This window comes from Coregonus clupeaformis, chromosome 25 (assembly GCF_020615455.1).
Source record: "Coregonus clupeaformis isolate EN_2021a chromosome 25, ASM2061545v1, whole genome shotgun sequence".
Lineage (NCBI taxonomy): Eukaryota > Metazoa > Chordata > Actinopteri > Salmoniformes > Salmonidae > Coregonus > Coregonus clupeaformis.
The window spans coordinates 3,400,815-3,427,621 of record NC_059216.1 but is presented as its reverse complement, the minus strand read 5'-3'; the positions used below and the strand labels follow the sequence as shown (position 1 = coordinate 3,427,621).

Genomic DNA, 26,807 nt, shown 5'->3' with positions numbered 1-26,807 from the left:
CCAGGTACGCTGTACTTCACAGGGATTTTTCACGGTTTGACTGAATCAGTTGTCTGGCTACCCAAACTCCTTGCTCTGGCTAAACACTACGCTGTTAGATTCTTTTCCACAATGAGTCTGGATCTGAGTACCTTCCCGATGATTTCTAGAACACAATTACATTCTAACCATTTTGATTGGTCCCAGAAACCGAAGGGTTGGGCCAGAGCCAGAACACACGTGGGTAAAGTAGTGTTTAAAAAATGTGTTATTGGCTTTGATACTCTGATTGGTTAGAGATTATCAAATCGCTGATTACTTTGTTTTGTACAACACCCCTCATTTTGACGTCACCACAAATGATTTCAACTATGGCAGTCTCAGACTAAAGTATGTAGCGAACATAGAGAAGTGGAAGAATTCAGTGAGTCGTCAGGCAACTGAATCAGTGCTTCGTGTCTAAAAGTAGTACCTTTTTCACCTGTAGGCCCTGTATGAGTAGGCTAGGTATTGTAGAGAAAACAACACTGAGTAAATTGAAATGATGGCTACATAGAAATACCACTCAGTGCTAACATGCCTGTTGTTGTAGCAAGTACACTTTCACTAGTGCAAGGTCTGCATCTGCATAGCTGTGTGTGAGTGTGGCATTAGAGCAGACACATGCTTCTTGTATTTGCACGTCTGCATCATCATGAGTTTGAGCATGTCATGAGCGTCTCTCTCCCTTCCCTTCCCTGATTGCACACAGGTCACTCCTGGGGTGGTCTGATGTGGTGTGGGGTCTTCTCAACTGTTGTCCAGGGGCTGGTCGGGGCTGTGGACTTGGGGCTGGTCGGGGATGTGGACTTGGGGCTGGTCGGGGCTGTGGACTTGGGGCTGGTCGGGGCTGTGGACTTGGGGCTGGTCGGGGCTGTGGACTTCGGGCTGTGGACTTGTGGCTGGTCTGGGCTGTGGACCTGGGGCTGGTCGGGGCTGTGGACCTGGGGCTGGTTGGGGCTGTGGACTTGGGGCTGGTCGGGGCTGTGGACCTGCGGCTGGTCGGGGCTGTGGACCTGCGGCTGGTCGGTGCTGTGGACCTGGGGCTGGTCGGGGCTGTGGACCTGGGGCTGGTCGGGGCTGTGGACCTGGGGCTGGTCGGGGCTGTGGACCTGGGGCTGGTCGGGGCTGTGGACCTGCGGCTGGTCGGGGCTGTGAACCTGGGGCTGGTCGGGGCTGTGGACCTGGGGCTGGTCGGGGCTGTGGACCTGGGGCTGGTCGGGGCTGTGGACCTGGAGCTGGTCGGGGCTGTGGACCTGGGGCTGGTTGGGGCTGTGGACCTGGGGCAGTTGTTCTCTCCAGTAGGTGAACTGGCTGAAGGTGTCAGGGCAGGAGAAGTCAGAGACGTGGCCTCTGATCAACAGGGGGAAGACGTGGTCTACCACCTCACACAGACCACCATACCTGGCAGGGACACAAACAGAAACATACTTCACTTCATTGTTCATAGACAGACACAAAGACAGAGAGAGAGAGCTACTGAGGGAGATAGAAACAGAGACAGACAAAGACAGATGAAGAAAGATACAAGGGAGAAAGATGTCTGACTTACGATGAGATGTTGGTCTTAGCGTGTTCCTGTATCAGCTCTCCCTTGGGGTTGACTGTGAAGATCCTGTTTAGGGGAACCCCCACCTCCTTATAGGAATACACATCCTAAACAACAACAACTTTAACAACAACCGACATACTATCCAAAAACACACACACAACCACAACTGCAACGGTATCAAACAGAATTTTCAGTTTGAAAATAGCCTTTTGGCTTAATCTGTCACATTTACAGATCGGTTCATTACTGTGCATGGTTCCAGACAAATGAATCTAAAAACATGTGCAGTGTTGGAGAAAGCAGGGCTCTCACCGTGGCTCTGTTGCCAAAGGCTGCGTAGAAAGGCTCAGTGTTGGCGTAGAACAGCTGCTTGATGTCGGTCAGACACTGGATCTTAAACCTCTCAGGCTTCTTCTCTATCACCTCCCTACAGGAAGGACAAGGACAGGATGGACGGACGGGATGGAATCATCGTTATACAATACAGGGATAGCTAGTTCTATTACATCAGCTGCTGTACATTGTTACCATATGATTGTTCACTATTGTTACCATATGATTGTTCACTATTGTTACCATATGATTGTTCACTATTGTGTTTCACTCTTTTTTGCTTCTGCTGTGTTTATTTTTACGATGATGATGGTGATGAGTGATGATGGTGTGTGTGTGTGTGTGTGTGTGTGTGTGTGTGTGTGTGTGTGTGTGTGTGTGTGTGTGTGTGTGTGTGTGTGTGTGTGTGTGTGTATGTGTTCCTCACCTGTGCAGAGCTGAGAACAGACTGCTGGGGCTGAGTAGGACAGGTCCTATAGGCAGCATGGTTCCTCTCTCGTTGACCCAGTGTAGATACCCCCTCGTCATATCAGCCATACCTATGGCCCTCGCTGAGCAGTACATAAACTTATAACCATTCCTGAAAAAGAGAGAGAGAGAGAGAGAGAGAGAGAGAGAGAGAGAGAGAGAGAGTAGGAGGGAGAGAGAGAGGGATAGAGGGATTGAGAGAGAGAGAGGGAGAGAGATGGATAGAGGGATAGAGAGATTGAGAGAGCGAGAGAGAGAGAGAGAGAGAGAGAGGGATTGAGAGAGTGAGAGAGAGAGAGGGGGATAGAGAGGGATAGCGCGAGAGAGAGAGAGAGAGAGAAAGATAGAGGGATAGGTAGAGGAAGAGAATGAGATTTAATGATTCTCCTCTCTTAGTCTTTCCTAAGAGTGAGGGAGGGGACAGGGCTGCCTTCATTAGGGTGCAACGTACTAAACCTTGTAGATTGAAACACCATGAATAAAGTTAATTGATCTTACATTGAGCCCTATTCTAAATGTGAACAAGGTTCCATTACTCTAATGCTCATCTATAGTTATTGAATTCCTCTTGTGAGAACTCACTGGCTGACTCGGTGGTAGAGGCGGGCAATGCCCTGGTGGGTCCAGTCTTTACCCAGCGTGGGCAGAATGTGGCCCAGGGTGTCCGACCTGCAAGAGAGGACACATGCACGCACGCACGCGCACACACACACCTCATTAACCTACCATTAACAGAGATATAACATGATCACACACAACTGCCAATAAAACTCATGCATGCATACACACACCTGGTGATGGTGCCGTCAATGTCTGAGATGATGATCTTGTCGTCCCAGCTCCAGAGGTAGATGGTGCCCTGGCAGCGGCAGGTGCCCTGGTACTGAGTGGTCACACTGAACACCACCTCATTAGGACCCTCCTTTAACTGCAGACTGGCCTGTGGACACAAGGACTACATTACCCATACACCCTCTAACTCTAACCCTGCTACTGAGTGGTTCAACTGCAGACTGGCCTGAGGACACAAAGACTACATTACCCATTCACACTGAACACAACGTCACCACATAAAGAGGTGAGAAGTATTGTTTCTCATCAGCAGTTCTGAGATCATAAGTTAAATCAATAGATGTTAGGGGAACAGTGTTGTGTCTCTCACCAGCTGCTCTGGGGTCAGTCTGAGGGTCTTCCTGTAGCACACACTACCGGGTGTGAGAAGGGGCTCGGCCTTGCAGGATTCTGAGCCCTGATTGGACAATCTGTGGTCCTCATCGCTGGAGGAAGACTCCTCCTTCATTCTGTTATGACAACAGTTCAGCTATAAATGCATTTCTGACTTTATAACCAGAATCTAAACACTATATAAACAATGTAGTATAAACTTCTAGGGGGGGTTTCCCGGACACAGATTAAGCCTAGTCCTGAACTAAAAAGCAAACTCAAAGGAGAATCAGTCCATGAAACCGACCCTTTCTGTATAATGTATATGATGATCTGTAAACTAGGGTATATAAACGTGTATTCAAAATAATTAAATTATATTGCGCATTATAAACTTTTCTGGTGTTAGAGAAGTGTAGTTACCCATTGACTGGAGCCATGCTGAGCGAGGCCTCTCCCTCATCTCCAAGTCCTGTCTCAGACACTGAGTCCTGGGGACAAACAACCAGTCACACACTCATACAACAACAACCAGGAAATTCTAGCAAATATAATATGCCAGTCAACTAGGCCTCCAATACTGTAACTTCTGCAGAAGTTTCCTGGTTATGGTGTGTGTTACAGAGGTGTGTGTATTTGAGCTGAGGGGTGTACCGATTTGGAATCGCTGTTCCTGCTGCGCCATGAGAACCACCAGCGGCCTCCTTTCTTGGGCATCTTCTCCTTCATGATGTTCTCCACTGCGGCCTGATGCAAACGCACACAGTTCCTGACCAAAACCACAACTCAACAAAACCACTGAAACGCAAAAACACAGAGATACAAAAACCCAAATGCAAATAAGTGAAGCTAGTGTCATATGACTGGATGATGGTGATCTAACGAAGACAGGCAGCGACAAAGGGAGGGAGACAAAGAGACAGAACGAAATAGAAGAGAGAGAGAGAGGAAAAACACACAAAGAGACATAGAGAGAGACAGACGTACAGACAGATATGCTACAGACAGACAGACAGACAGTGGACATACTATACCCAACAGGCAGACAGACAGACAGTAGACAGACAGACATACTATACCCAATAGGCAGACAGACAGACAGTGGACAGACAGACATACTATACCCAACAGACAGATGGGATGGACTGACAGACAGACAGACAGACATGCTATACCCAGCAGACAGACAGACAAGACAGACAGCTGAAACTGAAGGGACCCACAGGGCTGGAGCTGAACTGACTGGGTAAACAGTAGGAGAAGAGGCCAAAGGCAGAGTACACATAACTCAGACAGGAGTACTGAAGGCCAATAGGGGCCGGATGGGAGGTGAGATTGAGGGAGAACAAATTAAAGAAGGGAACAAAAAGGGGAAAAGACTTGAGCGTTAAGAGGACACGTGGTTAAGGATAATGCTTTTCAGTGTGCATGAAGTTCAAACGAGACAGAGGACGTAGGAATTCACACAAAAACAAAACATGCATGGCCAGACGCAGAACTGGGCCACAGATTTAGCAGGTAGATGGGTTACATTTGGACTGTTCTTTTTACATTGCCATATGATTAATGTGACATATGATAAACCTCAGGTAAAACCACTCCGGTACAGTGCACTATATTTGAGATCAGCACATAGTCTACCAGCCGTGTAGCCCAGATGCTATGCTAATAGCATGTTGCTAATGTTGTGGAGGTCTTACCAATGGCAGGGGCTTCTGATACACCTGCATAGCCAGCATCAGAGGGGCTGCAGTGGTCCAGTTATAGTACCTGGAGGAGAAAACACAGACATATGATCATTGTTTAATCTCCAGTTTATACAGTAGATTTCTTATCAGTAGTACTATATTTGACTGCACACAAAGGGTGTTCAGTGGTATGTTCTGTACATTACATACTTTCCTGTCAGGGATGTGGTCAGGACAACATATCAAATCGGGATTTTGGCTATGGGATAGGTCAGATTCAATTACATATTGTGATGTCACGAGAGGCTGTGTCCTGGAGGGACGTTACATCCCCCTGAGGTGGCTGCAAACCCAGACAGCTATGGCTCCATCTGCTGGTATGGTCGGGAACTCCACCCCTCTATGGCCAATCTTCCCACGCAGCTGAAACAAATGAGGAGCTGATGAGCTGAAGGTTTGGGAAGGGAAGAGACACAGTCTCCAACCTGGGCTCTCTGGAGGACAAGAGTGCTGCACGTCCACTTCCATGAGGAATATAAGGATTTGGAGACACTTACCTTTGGGAAATACTCACCTTTGGATATATGCACCTGTGGAAATACGTGAGAGACATTTGGAAGGAGTTTTTGCTGGGTTGGCCACTAGCTGCAACGTGGACTACAGTAAGGCTGGGGAAAAGTTATCTGAGCGAGTGAGAATTATGATTTTGGATGTGGAAGAGACATCCCTGAACTGTTAACCCTTAAAGAGCCACAAGAGAACAGAATTTTGTTATATTTTCGTTAATTTCCCAAGACCTATAATAAATTCCTTGTTTTGTTTGAACCTTGTCTCCTTGCACTACTTGAGCAATCCCGCTGAAAGCTGTGTAGCCTCTCGTGACGTCACAGATGGTGGAGAATACGGGCACGCTCAAGCGTTAATAGTGCATGTCAGAGGAGGATACCGAAGGTTTGATCACCCAGTTTTCCAAGTTGGCCGTAGGCTCCCGCCCGACTGAAATGGAGGACATATTGAAAGCCCTTGTTGCTGGCCAGCAAGCCCAGATGCAAGCAAACGTGGCTCTCTTGGAGGAGCAAAAGAAAGCCAACCTTCTGAAGGCAGAGGAATTGCAGTTGCAGAGACAGAGGGTGGTCCAAAATACCCGCCCAATAAAGGCAAGTGACTTTATATCTAAGATGGGAGCTACCGATGACATTGAGGCATACCTGCATGCATTTGAGGCCACGGCCACTAGGGAAGCCTGGCCCAAGCAACAGTGGGTTGGTCTGTTAGCCCCCTTTCTAACCGGGGAATCGCTGAATGCTGTCCGGGACCTGGGCCCTGACCAGGTTACTGACTATGATGCCCTGAAGTCTGAGATCCTCAGCAGATATGGACTCACAAAGTTTGGTATGGCCCAGCGCTCACAGCTGGACCTTCCAACCAGACCAACCTCCTCGGGCGCAGATGCATGAACTTGTCCGAATCGCAAGGAAATGGCTGGATCCGCAGAGGAATACAGCAGCCGGCGGTGGTGGAGGCCGTTGTGGTGGATCGTTACCTACGCGCCCCTGCCTTATGAGGCAAAACGGTTCATCAGTCAACAGGCCTTGACCACGGCTGATCTGACCGTGGAAGCTGTGGAAAAGTACCAGGCCACAGCGGAGATGCTGAATGCTTCCCGAAAAGACCCCAGGAGTGCGGCCCCACCACAAATGGGAAGAACCCGTCCAAAGGACCCCAAGGTCTCGAACCCAGCCACGTCAGGACTTATCCCGGCTCCAGGGGAGCCAGAAACCAGGCGGGTCCAAGAAGAGTACACCAGGAGGGGGAAACTCGACAGTGTTACCGGTGTGGGGAGATGGGACATATCTCCTGGCAGTGTGGGAAACCAGCCGAGGAACCTATGCCCACTGCGGAGTCCTCCAGCTCAGCACCCACACACCGTTTTGCCTCGCTCTTGGGAGTCGTAGATGGCGGCCCAGATCGACCCCCCCACCTGCCCGGTAACTGTGAATCACCATGATGTGGAGGCCTTACTGGATTCTGGTAGCCGGGCCACCCTGGTGCGTAAGGATTTGGTGGGCCCAACGTGTCTGACCCCCGGGGAAAGTCCTCCCAGTTTCCTGTGTCCATGGGGACACCAGAGAATACCCCATTACTGAACTTACAATGACCAGCACACGGGGAACCATACACACGACGGCGGGGGTGGTTGATTCCCTCCCCGTCCCTGTCCTAATTGGACGAGACTGCCCAGCCTTTTACCCACTCTGGAGAGAGTCTCAGGAGAGGATAACCCGAGTACCTCGGAAACGGAGAGGCAAGACTCATCCTGGGAAGGCTCCGGTGCAATCCTCCGAGTTACTCACTCCCCGCCCGGGCTCTGATAGGGATGGCAGGTGCCCAGACCGACACAGAGACGGAGCTACAGAATCTGGACAAAGAACTGTCTGGTCTGAAGGGGACCGGCTGAGAGGTATCGTTTGTTAAAGCAACAGTTAGACATGAAGACAGAAGAGTTAGATATCCTCCAGGCTAAACTCCAACAGAGCTCCTTCCCTAAGCAACAGGAGGAGCTGGAGAGGCTGCGCAGGACCATCGAGGAGTGTGAGGAGACCCTGCGCAGTAGTAAGGAGGTCCAGAAGAAGGCAGAGGAGAAGTACAAGGTGTTGGAGAACAAGATGAAGAATGCGGAGGCAGAGAGAGAGAAGGAACTGAAAGCTGCTCAACAGAAGCTAAACTCTGCTAAAACCAAGGCTGATGCGTTCAGTAAGAAACTCAAGGAGAGACAACAGGAGGCTGAGTCCCTGGTCCTAGAGTTGGAGGAGTTGAAGAGAGAGCAGTCTGGCAAGCACCACGGCAATGCGGACGCCCTCTCCCGGCGTGATGCCTTCTTCGCTGCCTTTACCCCGACGAGGACGTCGGTCCCGAGGAGGGGGATGTGTGATGTCACGAGAGGCTGTGTCCTGGAGGGACGTTACATCCCCCCTGAGGTGGCTGCAAACCCAGACAGCTATGGCTCCATCTGCTGGCATGGTCGGGAACTCCACCCCTCTATGGCCAATCTTCCCACGCAGCTGAAACAAATGAGGAGCTGATGAGCTGAAGGTTTGGGAAGGGAAGAGACACAGTCTCCAACCTGGGCTCTCTGGAGGACAAGAGTGCTGCACGTCCACTTCCATGAGGAATATAAGGATTTGGAGACACTTACCTTTGGGAAATACTCACCTTTGGATATATGCACCTGTGGAAATACGTGAGAGACATTTGGAAGGACTTTTTGCTGGGTTGGCCACTAGCTGCAACGTGGACTACAGTAAGGCTGGGGAAAAGTTATCTGAGCGAGTGAGAATTATGATTTTGGATGTGGAAGAGACATCCCTGAACTGTTAACCCTTAAAGAGCCACAAGAGAACAGAATTTTGTTATATTTTCGTTAATTTCCCAAGACCTATAATAAATTCCTTGTTTTGTTTGAACCTTGTCTCCTTGCACTACTTGAGCAATCCCGCTGAAAGCTGTGTAGCCTCTCGTGACGTCACAATATGAATGGAGGATAATGTGTCCTGATTAATCAAGAAAAATCACATCTCTGCTATCTTCACTGCTATGATGCAGAGTTAGAGGTATTTTACATACTTGGTTCCTATCTTGACCACCAGGTTGGGATCGTCGATGATGGAGGGGTTTTCCGTGAACTGCTGGTAAGAGATGGCTCTCTCCTCAAACTGTTCTGTAGAGACACACAGACAGGAGAGGGTTAATACAACTGTTCTGTAGAGACACACAGACAGGAGAGGGTTAATACAACTGTTCTGTAGAGACACACAGACACGAGAGGGTTAAGTAGTGCGTACGGCCCAGTACATCACTAGGGCCAAGCTTCCTGCCATCCAGGACCTCTATACCAGGCAGTGTCAGAGGAAGGCCCTAAAAATTGTCAAAGACTCCAGCCACCCTAGTCATAGACTGTTCTCTCTGCTACCGCACGGCAAGCGGTACCGGAGCGCCACGTCTAGGTCCAAAAGGCTTCTTAACAGCTTCTACCCCCAAGCCATAAGACTCCTGAACAGCTAATCATGGCTACCCGGACTATTTGTATTGTCCCCACCACCCCACCCCACCCCCTATTTTACGCTGGGGCTACTCTGTTTATTATCTATTTTTATTATTTACTTATAAATTTTTTACTTAACACGTATTTTTCTTAAAACTGCATTGTTGGTTAAGGGCTTGTAAGTAAGCGTTTCACTGTAAGGTCTACACCTGTTGTATTCCGCGCATGTGTCAAATACATTTTGATTTGATTGAATATAACTGTTCTGTATGACACAGAGAGGAGAGGGTTAATATAACTGTTCTGTAGGACCCAGACAGGAGAGGGTTAATACAACTGTTCTGTAGGACCCAGACAGGAGAGGGTTAATACAACTGTTATGTAGGACCCAGACAGGAGAGGGTTAATACAACTGTTATGTAGGACCCAGACAGGAGAGGGTTAATACAACTGTTATGTAGGACCCAGACAGGAGAGGGTTAATACAACTGTTATGTAGGACCCAGACAGGAGAGGGTTAATACAACTGTTCTGTAGGACCCAGACAGGAGAGGGTTAATACAACTGTTCTGTAGGACCCAGACAGGAGAGGGTTAATACAACTGTTCTGTAGGACCCAGACAGGAGAGATGACTGGATAGTTGAAAACAATATGGCAGCAAATAGATGTAGCGACAATTTGCACCTATTCAGTTATACCAAGAAGTAAACCAGACACTATTGAGATGCAGCCCATGTGTTTAGCAGCCCCTACCTCTTGTGATCTCTCTGTTGTCAGTGAGACCTCCACACAGGGAGATGGTGATGTTGGGTATGTCTCCCAGCTGGTCAGAGTAGCTGTCCACGCCGCTGTCCATCTCACTGCTGCCCACCGACTGAGGGGATTGGTTGGCGCTCCGCACCCCCGTCTCCGCACCCACTCTTACCGAACCGCCCCCGTCACTAAGGAACAGGGTCATAGGGTCAGGAGTGTAGGACAAGTCTGTGTGTAGGACAGGATAGGTGAGTGTGTGTATGTGTGTGCGTAACAGGTGTGTGTTTGTTACTGGTATGTGTGTGCATGGGTGTGTTGAGTGTGTGTATTTGTGTGTCAGTGGAGGCTGGTAGGAGGAGCTGTAGGAGGACGGGCTCATTCGAATAGCTGGAATAGAATATGGGGTGGAGTCAAACATGTGGTTTCCATATTTGATGTTTGATACCATTCCATTAATTCCATTCCAGCCATTACAATGAGCCTGTCCTCCTATAGCTCCTCCCACCAGCCTCCACTGATGTGTGTGTATGTAACAGGTGTGTGTGTGTAAGTTACAGTTGTGTTACCTTTTGGGGAAGTAGAGAGCGGCCACATCTGGCTCCAGCTCAGTGATGTCATCCAGGTAGATTCCATCAGAGCCCAGGTGGTGGCTCCTCTTGTCTGCAGGTACAGCGTCACACATTACCATGGATACAATGATTGACAAGGCATTACTTTCATTCATTAACTTGACATGAAACTAATGGCTGAGGCATTCATATTTACAGATGTGAGTGACAGTTTCAATAACAATTCTGGAATCTAAACCGATTTATATATATTCTGTCTGTACTCTCCTTCGAGGTAATGGTTCAGCTACTCAAACATGACTGTCCATAAACTCTGATTACAATCTAACCCTGAATGTGACACTGAAATAAACCAGATCATTAAAGAAGCAGACTTGTGAGCTGCATACCTTTCCTCTTAGATGGGGAGTCTGTGTGTCTGACCGTGTTGTCCCTGTGGCCCCCCTCATCCAGTTCTGACAGCAACCTGGAGGCCACCAGCCCCTCCCCCTCCACCTCTCTACAGGCTGCCCATACTACCTCCATGTCTCCTCCAGCCCCAGCCCCAAAACCAGACCTGGCCCCAGACTCAGGCCTAGCCACAGACCCAGTAGTGTTGTCCCCAGGCTGGGGAACGTACAGGGTGAGGGACGGGGGGCTGCTGTCTGTGTGGCTCTGGGTCTGGATCTGATCAGAGGGGACACCGTCTCCAGTGATGGTCCTGAAGTGTGTGCTGTCACACACAGGGATGGTGACAGGGGACATCATCAAAGAATCTTGCATCTGGAACGGAGGGAAGAAGGAGGGCTAGAGGAGGAGAGAGAGAGGGAAAGAGAAAGAGAGAGGAGAAAGAAGAGAGTGAGAGGGAGAGAGAGACAGACCAGGACAGAGCAAGGGAGGGGAGGTAGGGTGTAGAGAGGAGAAGAGAGAGAGAGAGAGAGAGAGAGAGAGAGAGAGAGAGAGAGAGAGAGAGAGAGAGAGAGAGAGAGAGAGAGAGAGAGAGAGAGAGAGAGAGAGAGAGAGAGAGAGATAAAGGATGTGTGGTTAGCGTGAGTGCTAGTGTATTAGCGTGTTTCTCAGCTGCTCTCATGGAAGATGATTAAAGAGATTAAAGTCTGCCAACATCAGTCCTGATTTCTGGATCACTGTGTGGACATAATGTCTCCCTTTTTGTGTCCTTTCTTTCCTGTTCTGTCTCTTTCTTTTTCTGTCTATCTGGATCTGTCTCCCCTCCCTATTTCCCTCCCTCCCATTCCTCTCTTCCCTCTCTCTCTCTCCCTCCTTCCTTCCTTCCCTCCCTCCCGCTTCGTCCCCACCTCCCTCCCCACCTCCCTCCCTCTCTCTGTACCTTGGCAGCATGTGGCAGCTCTCCCCAGGCCCACAGCATCTCAGGGTTGTCTTTGCTCTGATTGGTCAGCTCTGAGTCACTCTTAGGAGTGGAGGGGCTGGAGCCGCCTGGGCTGCTTGGTAACATACACATAGAGAGATGTGATTGGTTGAGCCAGTACTACACTGATTCATGAACATCAACAATACAGTACAAAGTCTCTGCTGGTTACCATGGTTTTAGACTATAATGTAGTTGGTCTAAAATTAAACAAAGGATAACTTTTAAGACTTAATGAAGCTATACTGATAAGTGAGATTGGATGGTGAGTTAAAAATCTAATCAAATCTAATGTTATTTGTCACATGCGCCGAATACAACTGGTGTAGACTTTGCAGTGAAATGCTTGCTTCCGAACCTTTCCCAACGATGCAGAGTTTAAAAAAATATATATACAAAATAAAATAGTATAACTTACCTGATCGGAGAAGGGAAGAGAGAAGTCTGCTGTGGACAGGAGATGGACAGACCACCGCTAGGAGGGATAGACAGAGTATGCTCTATCAGAGCACTGGAGAGAGAGAGAGAGATGGGGATAGGGGGGGAGAAACAGACATACAGAGAGAACAACTGTAAGCCATACGCAGTTCTTTCATTCTACAAAGGCATCCGACAAGATCCTGCATGAGTACAACAACCAAACTGTCGGTTATTCTATTCTGTTCGATCTTGTGGGTGCATGTGTGTGTGTGTGCGCGTGCGTGTGTGTGGTTTGAGTCATATGTATGTACCTCTGCGAGTGTGCCCAGTCTGCGTCAGGGCGTGTGTATGTTTTGTTCTGGGTGTAGGTGCTGCTCAACACACTGTCCTTAGGCCCCTGCTCTCCATAGAACTCCGGAGTAGAGGTCCTGAGACAGAGAGAGAAATAGATAGAGATAGAGAGCGAGAAAGACAAAGAGAGTAAGCCAAATAGAGAGAGAGACAGAGAGAGACAGAGAGAGAGAGAGAGAGAGAGAGAGAGAGAGAGAGAGAGAGAGAGAGAGAGAGAGAGAGAGAGAGAGAGAGAGAGAGAGAGAGACATTAGCAACAACAACACACACATCAGATGAATGAGAGAGAATAAGGAGGGTCCGACTGAGAGGCCCCGTTCACCACGGTCATTACTCCACAGAGACAGAGAGCATTGTGGGAAAAGAAGGAGTTACTGGAGCGTTTCCAACACGGAGGACACAGAGCTGGCATTCACACACACACACACACACAGAGACACCAGAGAATTGGGTTCACATTAGACAGATGCTGGTTCCTTCAGGCTTATTAAGCCAGCACCCAACCAGCACAGGGACGTGTGTTTGTTTTTGTGTGTTACAGGAATCCCATAAGCTCTATATTACCCCAGTGAGGATTCACCAGAGACAGTCTGGCAAAAAAAGGGCTTTTGCTGGTTTTGTCATTTCCTAAGGCCTAAGAGATATGCAACATATGATAATAATTGGAGTGTCCCGGATTCACATTTACTATGTTTCTTCTACCCCTGTCAGCAGTGAAATTATATAATCTGCTTGTATATATGGATGCCTGCCTGGCAATGCAACCATTGACCTGTCACCAACTAGGCTATAAACACACACACACACACACTCTCTCTCTCTCTCTTGGCATACCCCACATTTATTTCACACACAGATTGATTTCTGCACATCCTGTCTGTCACGATCGTCGAACTGAGAGGACCAAGGCGCAGCGTGGAATGCGAACATATTTTAATTTTTTATGATCACACGAACAAAACAACAAACGATACGAAACGTGAAGTCCTACGGTTACACAAACCAAACGGAACAAGATCCCACAACACACTGTGGAAAACAGGCTGCCTAAGTATGGTCCCCAATCAGAGACAACAAGCAACAGCTGATACACGTTGCCTCTGATTGAGAACCACACCGGCCAACATAGAAACAAAAGAACTAGATAATAACCCTAGCACACAAAACACATAGAAACCACACACCCTGGCTCAACATAACAGAGTCCCAGAGCCAGGGCGTGACAGTACCCCCCCCCAAAGGCGCGGACTGCGACCGCGCCAAACATAAACCGAACAGGGGAGGGCCGGGTGGGCATTCCTCCTCGGAGGCGGTTCCGGCTCCGGGCATGACCCCCACTCCCTCTCTAATCCCCCAAAGCGCCCCTGGTCCGGTCTGGCCCTGCTGGCCGGAGCTGGACTGAACACTGGTGGAGCGGATTGCTCTAGCTCCGGAGTGGAGCACCGGTGGACACCGGTGGAACAGGCACGGGCTGTGCCGGACTGACGACGCGCACCACAGGCTTGGTGCGGGGAGCAGGGACGGGCCGGACCGGGCTGACGACGCGCACCATTGGCTTGGTGCGGGGAGCAGGGACGGGCCGAACCGGTCTGACGAAGCGCACCACTGGTTTGGTGCGGGGAGCAGGAACAGGCCGGACCGGGCTGACGACACGCACCATTGGCTTGGTGCGGGGAGCAGGGACGGGCCGAACCGGGCTGATGAAGCGCACCACTGGCTTGGTGTGGGGAGCAGGGACGGGCCGAACCGGGCTGACGAAGCGCACCACTGGTTTGGTGCGGGGAGCAGGGACGGGCCGAACCGGGCTGACAAAGCGCACCACTGGCTTGGTGCGGGGAGCAGGAACAGGCCGGACCGGGCTGACGACGCGCACCATTGGCTTGGTGCAGGGAGCAGGGACGGGCCAAACCGGGCTGACGAAGCGCACCACTGGCTTAGTGCGGGGAGCAGGAACAGGCCGGACCGGGCTGACGACGCGCACCACAGGCTTGGTGCGAGGGGCAGGAACATGCCGGACCGGGCTGGCGACGCGCACCACAGGCTCGGTGCGAGGGACAGGAACAAGCCGGACCGTACTGGGGACACACACCACTGGCCCTACGCGGGGATCAGGAACGGGCCGGACCGGACTGGCAACACACCCCAGTACCTCTCGCCGTGCCTCCACATTCTCCTTCCCCCTGGTGACCAGTGACTCCCGTAACCTGGTGGCCTCCTTTGCCAACCCGCTGAACCACTCTATCCCGGCCTCCTGCTGCCCCATCGTCCACGGCGTGAGCCCCCCCCTAAAAAATTTCTGGGCGTCTCTCCTCCCCGTGGGCCAGGCCTCCATGGCTCTCGCCAGACTCTCGCTCCTCTGCTCCAAAGTCCAGCCTCTCTCCTCCTCCCGTGGCTTGACCCAGTCGAGGTTGATATCCTTCAGAGTCACCTCTGGCGTTGGCTCCTGGACACGCTGCTTGGTCCAGTTATGGTGGGATCTTCTGTCACGATCGTCGAACTGAGAGGACCAAGGCGCAGCGTGGAATGCGAACATATTTTTATTTTTTATGATCACACGAACAAAACAACAAACGATACGAAACGTGAAGTCCTACGGTTACACAAACCAAACGGAACAAGATCCCACAACACACTGTGGAAAACAGGCTGCCTAAGTATGGTTCCCAATCAGAGACAACAAGCAACAGCTGATACACGTTGCCTCTGATTGAGAACCACACCGGCCAACATAGAAACAAAAGAACTAGATAATAACCCTAGCACACAAAACACATAGAAACCACACACCCTGGCTCAACATAACAGAGTCCCAGAGCCAGGGCGTGACACTGTCCAAACTCAGCAAGCTGTTTGTTATTGCTCAAGAATTCCAAGAACAGCCCCAGAATTCCACTCATTATGACATTACAGGACGTTTTCCACCCATTGCGTCCTGGAGTCACCCTGGGCTTCGTGAGGGTTGGGCTGCCAGAGGGAAATATAGAAAGCAGCACAGTGAGTACAGTATCTGTATCTGTTGCAGCATGTGATCGCTGTTACAGAAGTAGTAGCAGAGGCCACTGTAGGAATGTCGTTTCTCCAGGAATTGGGGCCCAATGTAAACAGATAACTCAGAGGCGGGCTGTGTGTGTGCCTCTCTTGCCAAATGCGTCCATGTCTGTACAGACGTTCTGGGCACACACACACACACACACACACACACACACACACACACACACACACACACACACACACACACACACACACACACACACACACACACACACACACACACACGTTGTAGATTAGTGTAAATAGTGTTGATGTAAAGACTATATCTACTGTAATCACCTGCTGGTGGTGTTGTCCTGCTCTCTCTCCTCATCAGTGCTCATGTCGATGGTGAACATGTCCTCGTCCTCTGAGTACTCCCCACTCTCCTCCCGCCTCCCTCCTCCGCTCTCCCGCTCCTTCCTCCTCCTCTTCCTCCTCTTCTTAATCGTCATCATCCCTCCTCCTCCTGTGGTCTGCTGGAAGCCCAGGGTCTGGACCGAGAGGGAGGCGGGGTCAGAGAGGCGAGACATGCCCCTCCCCAGCTGGGCTTCCATTAGCTCCGCCCCCTGGGACACAATGGGTGACGTCGCCAGGTAGGACGGAATCACTTCCTGTTGGGGACAGGAAACACATTTTGTTACATTACAGCCTTATTCTAAAATGGATTAAATTGTTTTTTTCCCCCTCATCAATCTACACACAATTCCCCATAATGACAAAGCAAAAACAGGTTTGTAGAAATGTTTGCAAAAAACTAGAAATACCTTATTTACATAAATATTCAGACCCTTTGCTATGAGACTCGAAATTGAGCTCAGGTGCATCCTCTTTCCATTGATCATCCTTGAGATGTTTCTACAACTTGATTGGAGTCCACCTGTGGTAAACATGATTTGGAAAGGCACACACCTGTCTATATAAGGTCCCACAGTTGACAATGCATGTCAGAGCAAAAACCAAGCCATGAGGTTGAAGGAATTGTCCGTAGAGCTCCGAGACAGGATTGTGTCGAGGCAAAGATCTGGGTAAGGGTACCAAAAAATGTCTGCAGCATTGAAAATCCCCAAGAACACTGTGGCCTCCATCATTCTTAAATGGAAGAAGTTTGGAACCACCAATACTTTTCCTAGAACTGGCCGCACGGCCAAACTGAGCAATCGGGGGAGAAGGGCCTTGGTCAGGGAGGGGACGAAGAACCCAATGGTCACTCTGACAGAGCTCCAGAGTTCCTCTGTGGAGATGGGAGAACCTTCCAGAAGGACAACCATCTCTGCAGCACTCCACCAATCAGGCCTTTATGGTAGAGTGGCCAGATGGAAGCAACTCCTCAGTAAAAGGCACATGACAGCCTGCTTGGAGTTTGCAAAAAGGCACCTAAAGGACTCTCAGATAATGAGAAATTTTTTTTCTGGTCTGATGAAACCAAGATTGAACTCGTTGGCCTGAATGCCAAGCGTCACGTCTGGAGGAAACCTGGCACCATCCCTACGGTGAAGCATGGTGGTGGCAGCATCATGCTGTGGGAATGTTTTTCAGTGGCAGGGACTGTGAAACTAGTCAGGATCGAGGGAAAGATGAACGGAGCAAAGTACAGAGAGATCCTTGATGAAAACCTGCTCCAGAGCGCTCAGGACCTCAGGCTGGGGCGAAGGTTCACCTTCCAACAGGACAACGACCCTAAGCACACAGCCAAGACAACGCAGGAGTGGCTTCGGGACAAGTCTCTCAATGTCCTTGAGTGGCCCAGCCAGAGCCCGGACTTGAACCTGATTGAACATCTCTGGAGAGACCTGAAAATAGTTGTGCTGCGACGCTCCCCATCCAACCTGACGGAGCTTGAGAGGATCTGCAGAGAAGAATGGGAGAAACTCCCCAAATACAGGTGTGCCAAGCTTGTAGTGTCATACCCAAGAAGACTCTAGGCTGTAATCGCTGCCAAAGGTGCTTCAACAAAGCACTGAGTAAATGGTCTGAATACTTATTTAAATGTGATATTTCCGTTTTTTATTTGTAATAAATCTGTTTTTGCTTTGTCATTATGGGGTATTGTGTGTAGATTGATGAGAGTTATTTTTTAAATCCATTTTAGAATGAGGCTGTAATGTAAAAGTCAAGGGGCCTGAATACTTTCCGAATGCACTGTGTATATTTTTTTGTTTTACTTTGGGGGGGAAACGTCCCACGAGCCACCTGTTGCCGACCCCTGGTGTACGTTCTGAGTGTGTGTACATACGCTCACAATTTAAGAACCTGAGGCATACTGCAATGACCATCAAAGTACACTACACACTGACACACACATGTAAACACACAAAGCCACGTGCAGTCAAATGCACATGCCCACATAGAAGCTAATAGCAGACCAAATTCATGGCTGTATGGACACAGACATATTAGCAGCCAGCGCTCTTGGCACAAGATGTCAGGTCACATCCATTCATCTTAACATCCTGACCCTAAAACCTACATCACACTCAACTCTGCCTACTACAATACACCCCTGCCTGAAATAACTAATAAAATATATGAAATAAACACAACTAATTAAACTACAACTGAATCACGTCTCAAGCCTGTTCAACGTCGATATGGAGATTACTCCTTGGTTAATATTAACTTTCAACCAACTATTTATTGATTGAGTTGATCGTGTCCCCCTGATCTATACACTCTTAGAAAAAAGGGTTCCAAAAGGGTTCTTTGGCTGTCCCCATACTCCGAGTAGATATTCACGTCATAAGATGGAATTCTTATCAAACAAGCCCTTAAAACATTATTTCCCATTGACCCCTATTGTAAAAGAGCTTAGTCGTTGATTTTTTGTTATACATAAATAACGAAACATGCCGAAAATCTGCTGTGTTGTTCAAGTGTACTAAACATTAGGAACACCTGCTCTTTCCATGACATAGACTGTTTGTGTCAATCACTGCAATGCTGCTGGGTTTTTCACACTCAACAGTTTCCCATGTGTATCAAGAATGTTCCACCACCCAAAGGACAACCAGCTTAGAGCTTGGCTACGTGCCACTGCCGGTGGGCTCTTTGACACTGTTATCGTTGATCCTGCCTCGTTCATATAATCTGAAGGGAGAGAGAGTAGGAGAGAGAAAGAGAGGGAGAGATTGAGCGATACAGTGATATCTCAGTGCTGATTTATTTTATTATAGTGTCATGCATCTTCATGATGCCCAGCCCACATGGGTTTATAACACACTGTATATGCTTTATCCAAATAAAATGGACCACTCAGAGGGTAGACACTGTGAATCAGGGAGAGGACAGACTCCTGAACGTGTGTGTGTGTGTGTGTGTGTGTGTGTGTGTGTGTGTGTGTGTGTGTGTGTGTGTGTGTGTGTGCTGTGCAGCGGAATGCAGAAAAGGGAATTTTGTTCCATAAATAGGGTTGTTCTTTTCGGCTGGGTTTAAGAGGGAGATTAATCCCAGAGGAGAAACAAGATCTGTACAGTAAAACCAAAACACACACTGTAACCTGAACAACTAACTGGACATGGAAAAGATATACAGCCACTGTCAGGAACATGGAAGCTCAATAGTGATTCTTAGAACATGTTTCTGCATGAAATCCCTTGATTGTTAGAGGGGAATAGACTAGGACAGGGAGGAGGAGAGGAGAGGAGAGGAGGGGAGGGAGGAGAAGAGGGGGAGTAAGGAAAGAGGAGAGATGAGCAGAAAGGAGCGGTTGTAGCAGGGAGGAGAGAAGAGGAGAGCTGAGAGGAGAGGATGTAGCAGGAAAGTGGGGTGGAGGGAGGAATGGGAGTCCGACTCAGACAGTCACGACAGCCCAGTTAATCTAAACCCCAGATTTTAACAGCTCTGGTTGAATCCCTCACAGGAGAAAAGATCAAGCATCATCCCTCTATCCCTTTATGATTATTCTTCTCCTTCTCTTTCTTCTCCCTCACCATTATTAATTCTCTCCTCTCCCCCCTCTTCTCTTCTCCTCTCCTCTCCTCTCCTCTCTTCTCCTCTCCCATCTTCTCTTCTCCTCTCCTCTCTTCTACTCCCCCATCTTCTCTTCTCCTCTCCCATCTTATCTTCTCCTCTCCTCTATTCTCCTCTCCCATCTTCTCCTCTCCTCTCCCATCTTCTCCTATCCTCTTCTCCTCTCCCATCTTCTCCTCTCCACTCCCATCTTCTCCTATCCTCTCTTCTCCCCTCCCATCTTCTCTTCTCTTCTCTTCTCTTCTCTTCTCTTCTCTTCTCTTCTCTTCTCTTCTCTTCTCTTCTCTTCTCTTCTCTTCTCTTCTCTTCTCTTCTCTTCTCTTCTCTTCTCCTCTCCTCTGTGATGTTATTACTAAGGGCTGAGAGCTGGGTGTAGCAGTTATTCTGAGCGCTCAGAGAGCCACATACTAGATGAATAATAGAGTGATAATAAGAGTGAGGTAGTTAACTTATAAAAACACAATCTGTAGACTTTACTTCAAACAGAACTGTTCAATTTGGCATTTCCCCTTACTAATGGTTATGAATTGAGTTTACATGTCATTATCATATGATTATTTATAGGATTCTATTATAGAATCTATGAGATCTATTATATGATTTTTTCTTGCCTCCTGTTGCCTAAGATGGTGTCTCAAAGTTCACACTAGCACACTATTTAGTATGCATGGCTTAGGTGTATGCATGGCTATTGCATCACTTCATACTAAGTAGTGTGAGATCACATTACTGGGATTGAGTTTCTGTCTTAAACCTTTTGGCCATGACCCCTGATTGATTCTTCATGGTTCTTGGCCAGGCTGTGTGTGTGTGTGGCCTTCTCTGGGCATGGAGTCCATTCTGTTCCCATCCTGTCCAGGATCCAGTTACAGCGTGTCCTCATTGTTTGTTTACAGGGAACACCGCTCACATTACCTAACATGCACCAAGTCAGTTCACTAGGCTACACTCTTAGAAAAAAAGGTTATATCTAGAACCGAAAAGGGCTCTTCGGCTGTCCCCATAGAATAACCCTTTGAAGAACCCTTTTGGGTTCTAGGTAGAACCCTTTTCAGTTCCATGTAGAACCCTTTACACAGAGGGTTCTACATGGAACCCAAAATAGTTCTACCTGGAACCAAAAAGGGTTCTACCTGGAACCAAAAAGGGTTCTACCTGGAACCAAAAAGGGTTCTCCTATGGGGACAGCCAAATAACCCTTTTGGAACCCTTTTTTCTAAGAATGTACTCCTTCTACTCTCTCTCTCTCTTTCTCTCTTCAATTCAATTCAAAGGGCTTTAATGGCATGGGAATGTTTACGTTGCCAAAGCACATCTTCTCTCTCTCCGTTCTCTCTCCGTTCTCTCTCCGTTCTCTCTCTGTTCTCTCTCTGTTCTCTCTCTGTTCTCTCCCTCTTCTCTCTCTCTGTTCTCTCTCTGTTCTCTCTCTCTCTCTCTTTAAGTTTTGTGCTGAGTGACATTCAGCACGTTGTCCTGTGAACAATACGGTTTCGGGCAATGGTTGTGTGTGTGTGTGTACATACCAGTGTGTTCTCTGTCTCCTTGACGAAAAAGGCCTCTCCGTTGTCCCCCAGCTTCATTTGTAGACTCACAGGCTCTCCATTGATCTCTATGTCCACCTGAGACACCGATGACACCAACCATCACTATACCTTTCATTCCCACTCCATCCCATTCTCTCTCTCTTTCCTCTGCTCTACCCTCCATCTCTCTTTGTATTTGTACTTCGCTATCTCCATCTCCATCCTGTCTCTCTTTTCCCTCCAATCTACCATCAACTCTGTCTCTCCCATCCACCCCTCCTTCTCTATTTTTTTCTTTCTATTTTTCTATTTTCTATCTACAGTAAATCTTTCTCTCAGCAACTGTCATTGTCCATTCTCTCTGTGTCAGCTCAGGTATACGTGGCAGAAAGATGAATGATTCATTTCTCTCTCTCCCTTCATCCTCCTATTCTCCCCCTCTCTCCCTTCATCCTCCTATTCTCCACCTCTCTCTCCCTTCATCCTCCTATTCTCCCCCTCTCTCCCTTCATCCTCCTATTCTCCCCCCTCTCTCTCCCTTCATCCTCCTATTCTCCCCTCTCTCTCCCTTCATCCTCCTATTCTCCCCCTCTCTCTCCCTTCATCCTCCTATTCTCCACCTCTCTCTCCCTTCATCCTCCTATTCTCCCCCTCTCTCTCCCTTCATCCTCCTATTCTCCCCCTCTCTCTCCCTTCATCCTCCTATTCTCCCCCTCTCTCTCCCTTCATCCTCCTATTCTCCCCCTCTCTCTCCCTTCATCCTCCTATTCTCCCCCTCTCTCTCCCTTCATCCTCCTATTCTCCCCCTCTCTCTCCCTTCATCCTCCTATTCTCCCCTCTCTCTCCCTTCATCCTCCTATTCTCCCCCTCTCTCTCCCTTCATCCTCCTATTCTCCCCTCTCTCTCCCTTCATCCTCATATTCTCCCCCTCTCTCTCCCTTCATCCTCCTATTCTCCCCCTCTCTCTCCCTTCATCCTCCTATTCTCCCCCTCTCTCCCCCTTCATCCTCCTATTCTCCCCCTCTCTCTCCCTTCATCCTCCTATTCTCCCCCTCTCTCTCCCTCTCTCTCCATCTCAAACTGAGACAGGATGACCCTCCCTCTCTCCTGCCAGTACTGTAATCACCCATCACCCTCTTCTACCCCATGCCCTCTGCCCCAGTGCCCCTTAACCCAGTTCCCCTTCCACCCCCACTGCACACAGCCTCCCTGTGTCCTCTCACCACTTTCTCTCGGGAGCGCAGCACGCCCATCTTGCCGAAGCGGACGTGGAAGGGCGAGCACTGCAGGGTGCCGTCGGGCTGACGCACCACGATGACATCGATGCAGCCCGACAGGGTGGCCGGGTTCAGGCCCCGGTACAGCTCCTTCACCTGCACAAACACCTGGCCTGCCAACTGGCCCACGTAGTTCATGGTCTGAGACTGAGGGGGTTAGAGGGTGGAGGGGAGGGGAGGGGTGGGTTTGTGGAGGGGAGGGGGAAATGAGGGGGGAGGGATGAGGGCGAGAGGGATAGGAGGGAGAGAGAAAGACACAAAATATGTAATTTCCCAAACGCTTGCTGGGCAGTCAGATGATGACTCTTGATGATCCTGTGGAGCGATGAGGGCGTGATCATATAAATAGAATCTAGATGATATCATGATACACCAGAGTGATGTTATTGCCTGGATGGATCAGCTGGGTTATCTCTCTGACTCTGTGATTAACATTCCTCTCTGACCGCCCGTCCTCATTCCCCGCACATCAGGTCTTTATAAGGCTTTTTACTGATGCATTCGTCACATAGTGCTGAACAGCAACCAACCGGGCCTCCAAAGCCCCACTGCCCTGTGCAGCAGAAACAAAGGAATACGGCTGAAATTGCATGATACGGTGCTTGCAATAAACACACTGACATTCTCATTCAAACACATGCCTGCTCTCTGCATATCACACACACACAAACACACACACACACATACACACACACACACACAGACACTGATGCACAGACACACACACACACACACACGCACACATGCATGAACACGCTTGGTGCCCAGTGCACAGTGCCCTCTGCTGCACTGGCATTTGAAGGGGGATTCATCTGCATGCCATGCCAGTCTCTCAGTCACAGGGAGGGCAGCACCACTAACGCCTTCTGACTAGAACCAACAGGGGAGGGAGAGGAAGCCATTTCACTGGAGGCCCAATTTGAACAAAGTTAGGATTCAGACCTAACTATTCACTAACAGTGCAAAAGACAGAGACAAAATGTGCACTATCCTGTCTTGCAAAAGTCTTAACCACACACCTACAATTATTTTTGGTAAAATCTCCCATTGACAAGGCATGATTTACCTGAAAGTCAGCAGTTTTCAAGATAGGATTTGGCCCTAACAATGCAAAACAGTGAGAGGGAGAGGAAGGCTTGATTTGTTGGCTGTAAACTCTCCTCTTGATATTCCCCTGTTTCTGCTGAGTCAGGGACACACATACACACACACACATACACACACACGTGCCTAGAGGATAGATAGCTTAATATCCTGCTGACAGGATAAATAGAAGTTGGAGAACCGATATATTGAGGTAAAGTATGGATGTTTGAATCTATGAATCCTGTTTTTCACGTTGTTGTCGTTTTCAAATGTATTTTCTTATATTGTATTCCCTTCTGAAAATAACCAGTTTAATCTTTGCACTCGATTAAACAGTACATACCTGACTAACATACTTAAACACTACGCAAACAATGGAAGCATAAAGTCTCTCTCTCTCTCTCTCTCTCTCTCTCTCTCACTCTCTCTCTCTTTCTTGCCCTCTCTCTCCTCATGCCCCACCGCTCTCTCCTCATGCCCCACCTCTCTCTCCCTCAATGTGACAACATTACAGAGCCAGTATCAGTGGCATTTCAGAACAATTACATAATTACCCCGCCCCACCCCCGACACATTCTGCCATCCCCCCTCATTCAAACACAAGGCCACGTGTTAAAGGAACTCATTCACCCCCCCCCAAGGACATAACCTGCTTCCTGGTTTACAACCAATCACAAGATACTCACAATATAGGCCCAGGGTTAGGGTTAATAAAATAAAACTACACAAACCCTAGATCAGGGGTAACTTCATTCTACTCCACAATATAAGACACATGTCATAGTAGTACCATTACATCCTAGGGACACTCAGATTAGAGGTGAGGTTTAGGTGCCCATTCACTGACAGCCAGGTCGGGGAGAAAGGTAACCTTTAATACAGTCACATCTTCCATAGGATTAGTCAATTAACTGCATTAACTGTACCTAGTTTATCATCTTATCTCACCTAACAGACATCACGCATACATGCATGGAAGCATGCACACACACACACACACACACACACATAAATATACACACACATACACACACAACAACAATATTCCCATTGGCTGAGGACCTTATTGATATACTAGAAGTATAAGTCATCCCACTGGGCATACACTGGTTGAATCAACATTGTTTCCATGTCATTTAAATGAAATTATGTTGAACCAACTTGGAATAGATGTTGAATTGACCTCTGCCCAGTGGGATATGACATATGGATCCAACCCAAAGCTGTCTGGCTGGCAGTCAAGGCTGCCAAATGAATGGGTAGTGAGAACACATTCAGGTGGCCACATTTGTCCAACACGGGTTCTCATCAACTGCATGTATTTCAAATATGTTTCAGATATATTTTCAATATATGCCATTGGAATAATTGTGAGCTATACTGATGCATAATACACCTCATGTTCTGTAGCAGAAGACAGGCATGACCGGACATAAACTGCAGTTTATAGCCTATCAAACACTGCACAGGCAGAATCTTTCACATTCTAAATAACGACTTTGTGAAAATGAGCTGTTGTTGTGTTTATGTCCATAGCCTATTTCAGTCTCAATTGTATCATATGAATATAACTGTAGTCTCAATATGCTGTCCTTACCATAATGCTTGGCAATTGCTTCACAAAAACAAGCTAGGCTAATCACAATCCATGCCGAGATGATCTGGGTGCAGCTATCCGTTGAAAAGAAATGATAGACCACAGAAATATTAAGAATATCACATTGATAAATCGCCTAAAATTCCGAATCATATTCATACATACATTATTGATGACGAGTTGTCGCTTCTGGGAAATACCTTCCGTTGTATAGGTAAAGCTGTTTTTCTTATTACAATTAACTATTACATTGTAATTGTGAACAGAACCTTTCCCGACATTTGATCTCCTGCTTGGCGGTGTGTTAAAGCGCTGTGAAGATAATCCTGTCACTGAAGAGAAAAAAACATCCTATACTCACTCGGCTGGTGACATAGCACCGCATAAACCCTCACCCGGACCAATGAGAGACGACACCACCCATAACAGTGAGAAGGGTGCAACTGCAGCCCGCAATTCGGGGTGTTCCTGCATATATGAACCCCTCTTTATATTTATATTGTCAATCTTTAAAATATGACTCCAGTACATAGGCGAGAGGCAGGGGCGCTCCACTACAGTAGATGGAGGTAATGAATCATAACCGTAGATAAACCCCACAGAAGAAGAGCAAGCTAGCAACGAGCGGTGGGGCTACCGGTAGACAGTTTTCTCCAGCAAGCGGGAGCTACACCATGTGCTAGCTAGCTAGTTAGCACACGGTGTTGCCCCAGCCTCCCGCCTGTTGGGCACGGTTTTCTCGGGTACACAGCAGGCGGGAGGTAGGGGCGACACCGTGTGCTAGCTAACTAGCAAGCTAGCACATGGTGTCGCTAGCTAGCTAGTTAGCACACGGTGTCTCTCCAGCCTCCCGCCTGCTGTACTAGCTGGGGGCGACCGGTAGACTGTGTCCTTCGCCCCCGCCTGTCGGGCACTGTTTTCTCACAGTTCCTGTTAATGATGGCGAGGGCAGGTGTTCGGTCTACCGGTGTCAATCCCACTAGCTAGCTGAGGACTTTCTGTGTTTGCAAACATTGACGTACGAGGGCGATGCGCACAAGTTTGTGGCAGAACAAGAGGGAGTTAAAGAACGCCAGCAAAAAAAGCCTATATTTACATACTATTTATGAGCGCATTTCACACTACTTTTGGATTATAATTCGATTTTAAGGCTCGTATGAATGTCCTGCTTAATATGTTTTTGTCATCATCGCAAATCAATTGTATTATACTTTTAAAAATACTTCAATTTCAACCAGTATAATGGCTCTTTGGCTTGTTTTTGCTACAGCCTATGTCATCAATACTCAACTGGCGGACCAGATCCGGACCCAGAACGGGGTCAATGCGGACCACAGGTCCCGAAGAAAAAAACCATACATAAATTATATACACTACCATTCAAAAGTTTGGAGTCACTTAGAAATGTCCTTGTTTTCGAAAGAAAAGCATTTTTTTTTTGTCCATTAAAATAACATCAAACAGAAATACAGTGTAGACATTGTTAATGTTGTAAATTGCTATTGTAGCTGGAAACGGCTGATTTTTAATGGGATATCTACATAGGCATACAGAGGCCCATTATCAGCAACCATCAGTCCTGTGCTCCAATGGCACGTTGT

General features: G+C 48.3%; 1 protein-coding gene across 3 annotated transcripts; it reads right to left on the bottom strand.

Annotated features, from left to right (window-relative positions):
- Positions 1-255: 255 nt before the first annotated feature.
- On the bottom strand, positions 256-25,548 carry LOC121539382 (phosphatidate phosphatase LPIN1). Of its 3 annotated transcripts, none has more exons than XM_041847844.2 (22): positions 25,372-25,461; positions 25,207-25,280; positions 22,470-22,670; positions 21,247-21,342; positions 16,055-16,368; positions 12,686-12,802; positions 12,373-12,465; positions 11,916-12,030; positions 10,978-11,374; positions 10,586-10,679; positions 10,020-10,207; positions 8,848-8,941; positions 5,236-5,305; positions 4,190-4,282; positions 3,959-4,026; positions 3,534-3,672; positions 3,163-3,311; positions 2,954-3,040; positions 2,331-2,483; positions 1,883-1,997; positions 1,571-1,674; positions 256-1,422 (listed from the first exon to the last, which is right to left on the bottom strand). In XM_041847844.2, the coding sequence occupies exons 2-22, from the start codon at positions 25,207-25,209 to the stop codon at positions 732-734; spliced, it is 3,381 nt and encodes a 1,126-aa protein (XP_041703778.1). In that variant the 5' UTR covers positions 25,210-25,280; positions 25,372-25,461; the 3' UTR covers positions 256-731. The 3 variants fall into 3 exon arrangements, with proteins under 3 accessions (XP_041703778.1, XP_041703779.1, XP_041703780.1); XM_041847845.2 differs by having other exon boundaries at positions 11,916-12,027; XM_041847846.2 differs by lacking the exon at positions 25,207-25,280 and having other exon boundaries at positions 25,372-25,548.
- Positions 25,549-26,807: the final 1,259 nt, after the last annotated feature.

Bases quoted from the DNA above. Each gene is read 5' to 3' on its own strand.
- LOC121539382 (XM_041847844.2), bottom strand. The intron at 11,375-11,915 runs GTACAGAGAGAG...CTCCTCCTCTAG, and splicing joins AGCTGCCACATGCTGCCAAG to CCCTCCTTCTTCCCTCCGTT. The intron at 8,942-10,019 runs GTAGGGGCTGCT...GTGTCTCTACAG, and splicing joins CAACAGAGAGATCACAAGAG to AACAGTTTGAGGAGAGAGCC.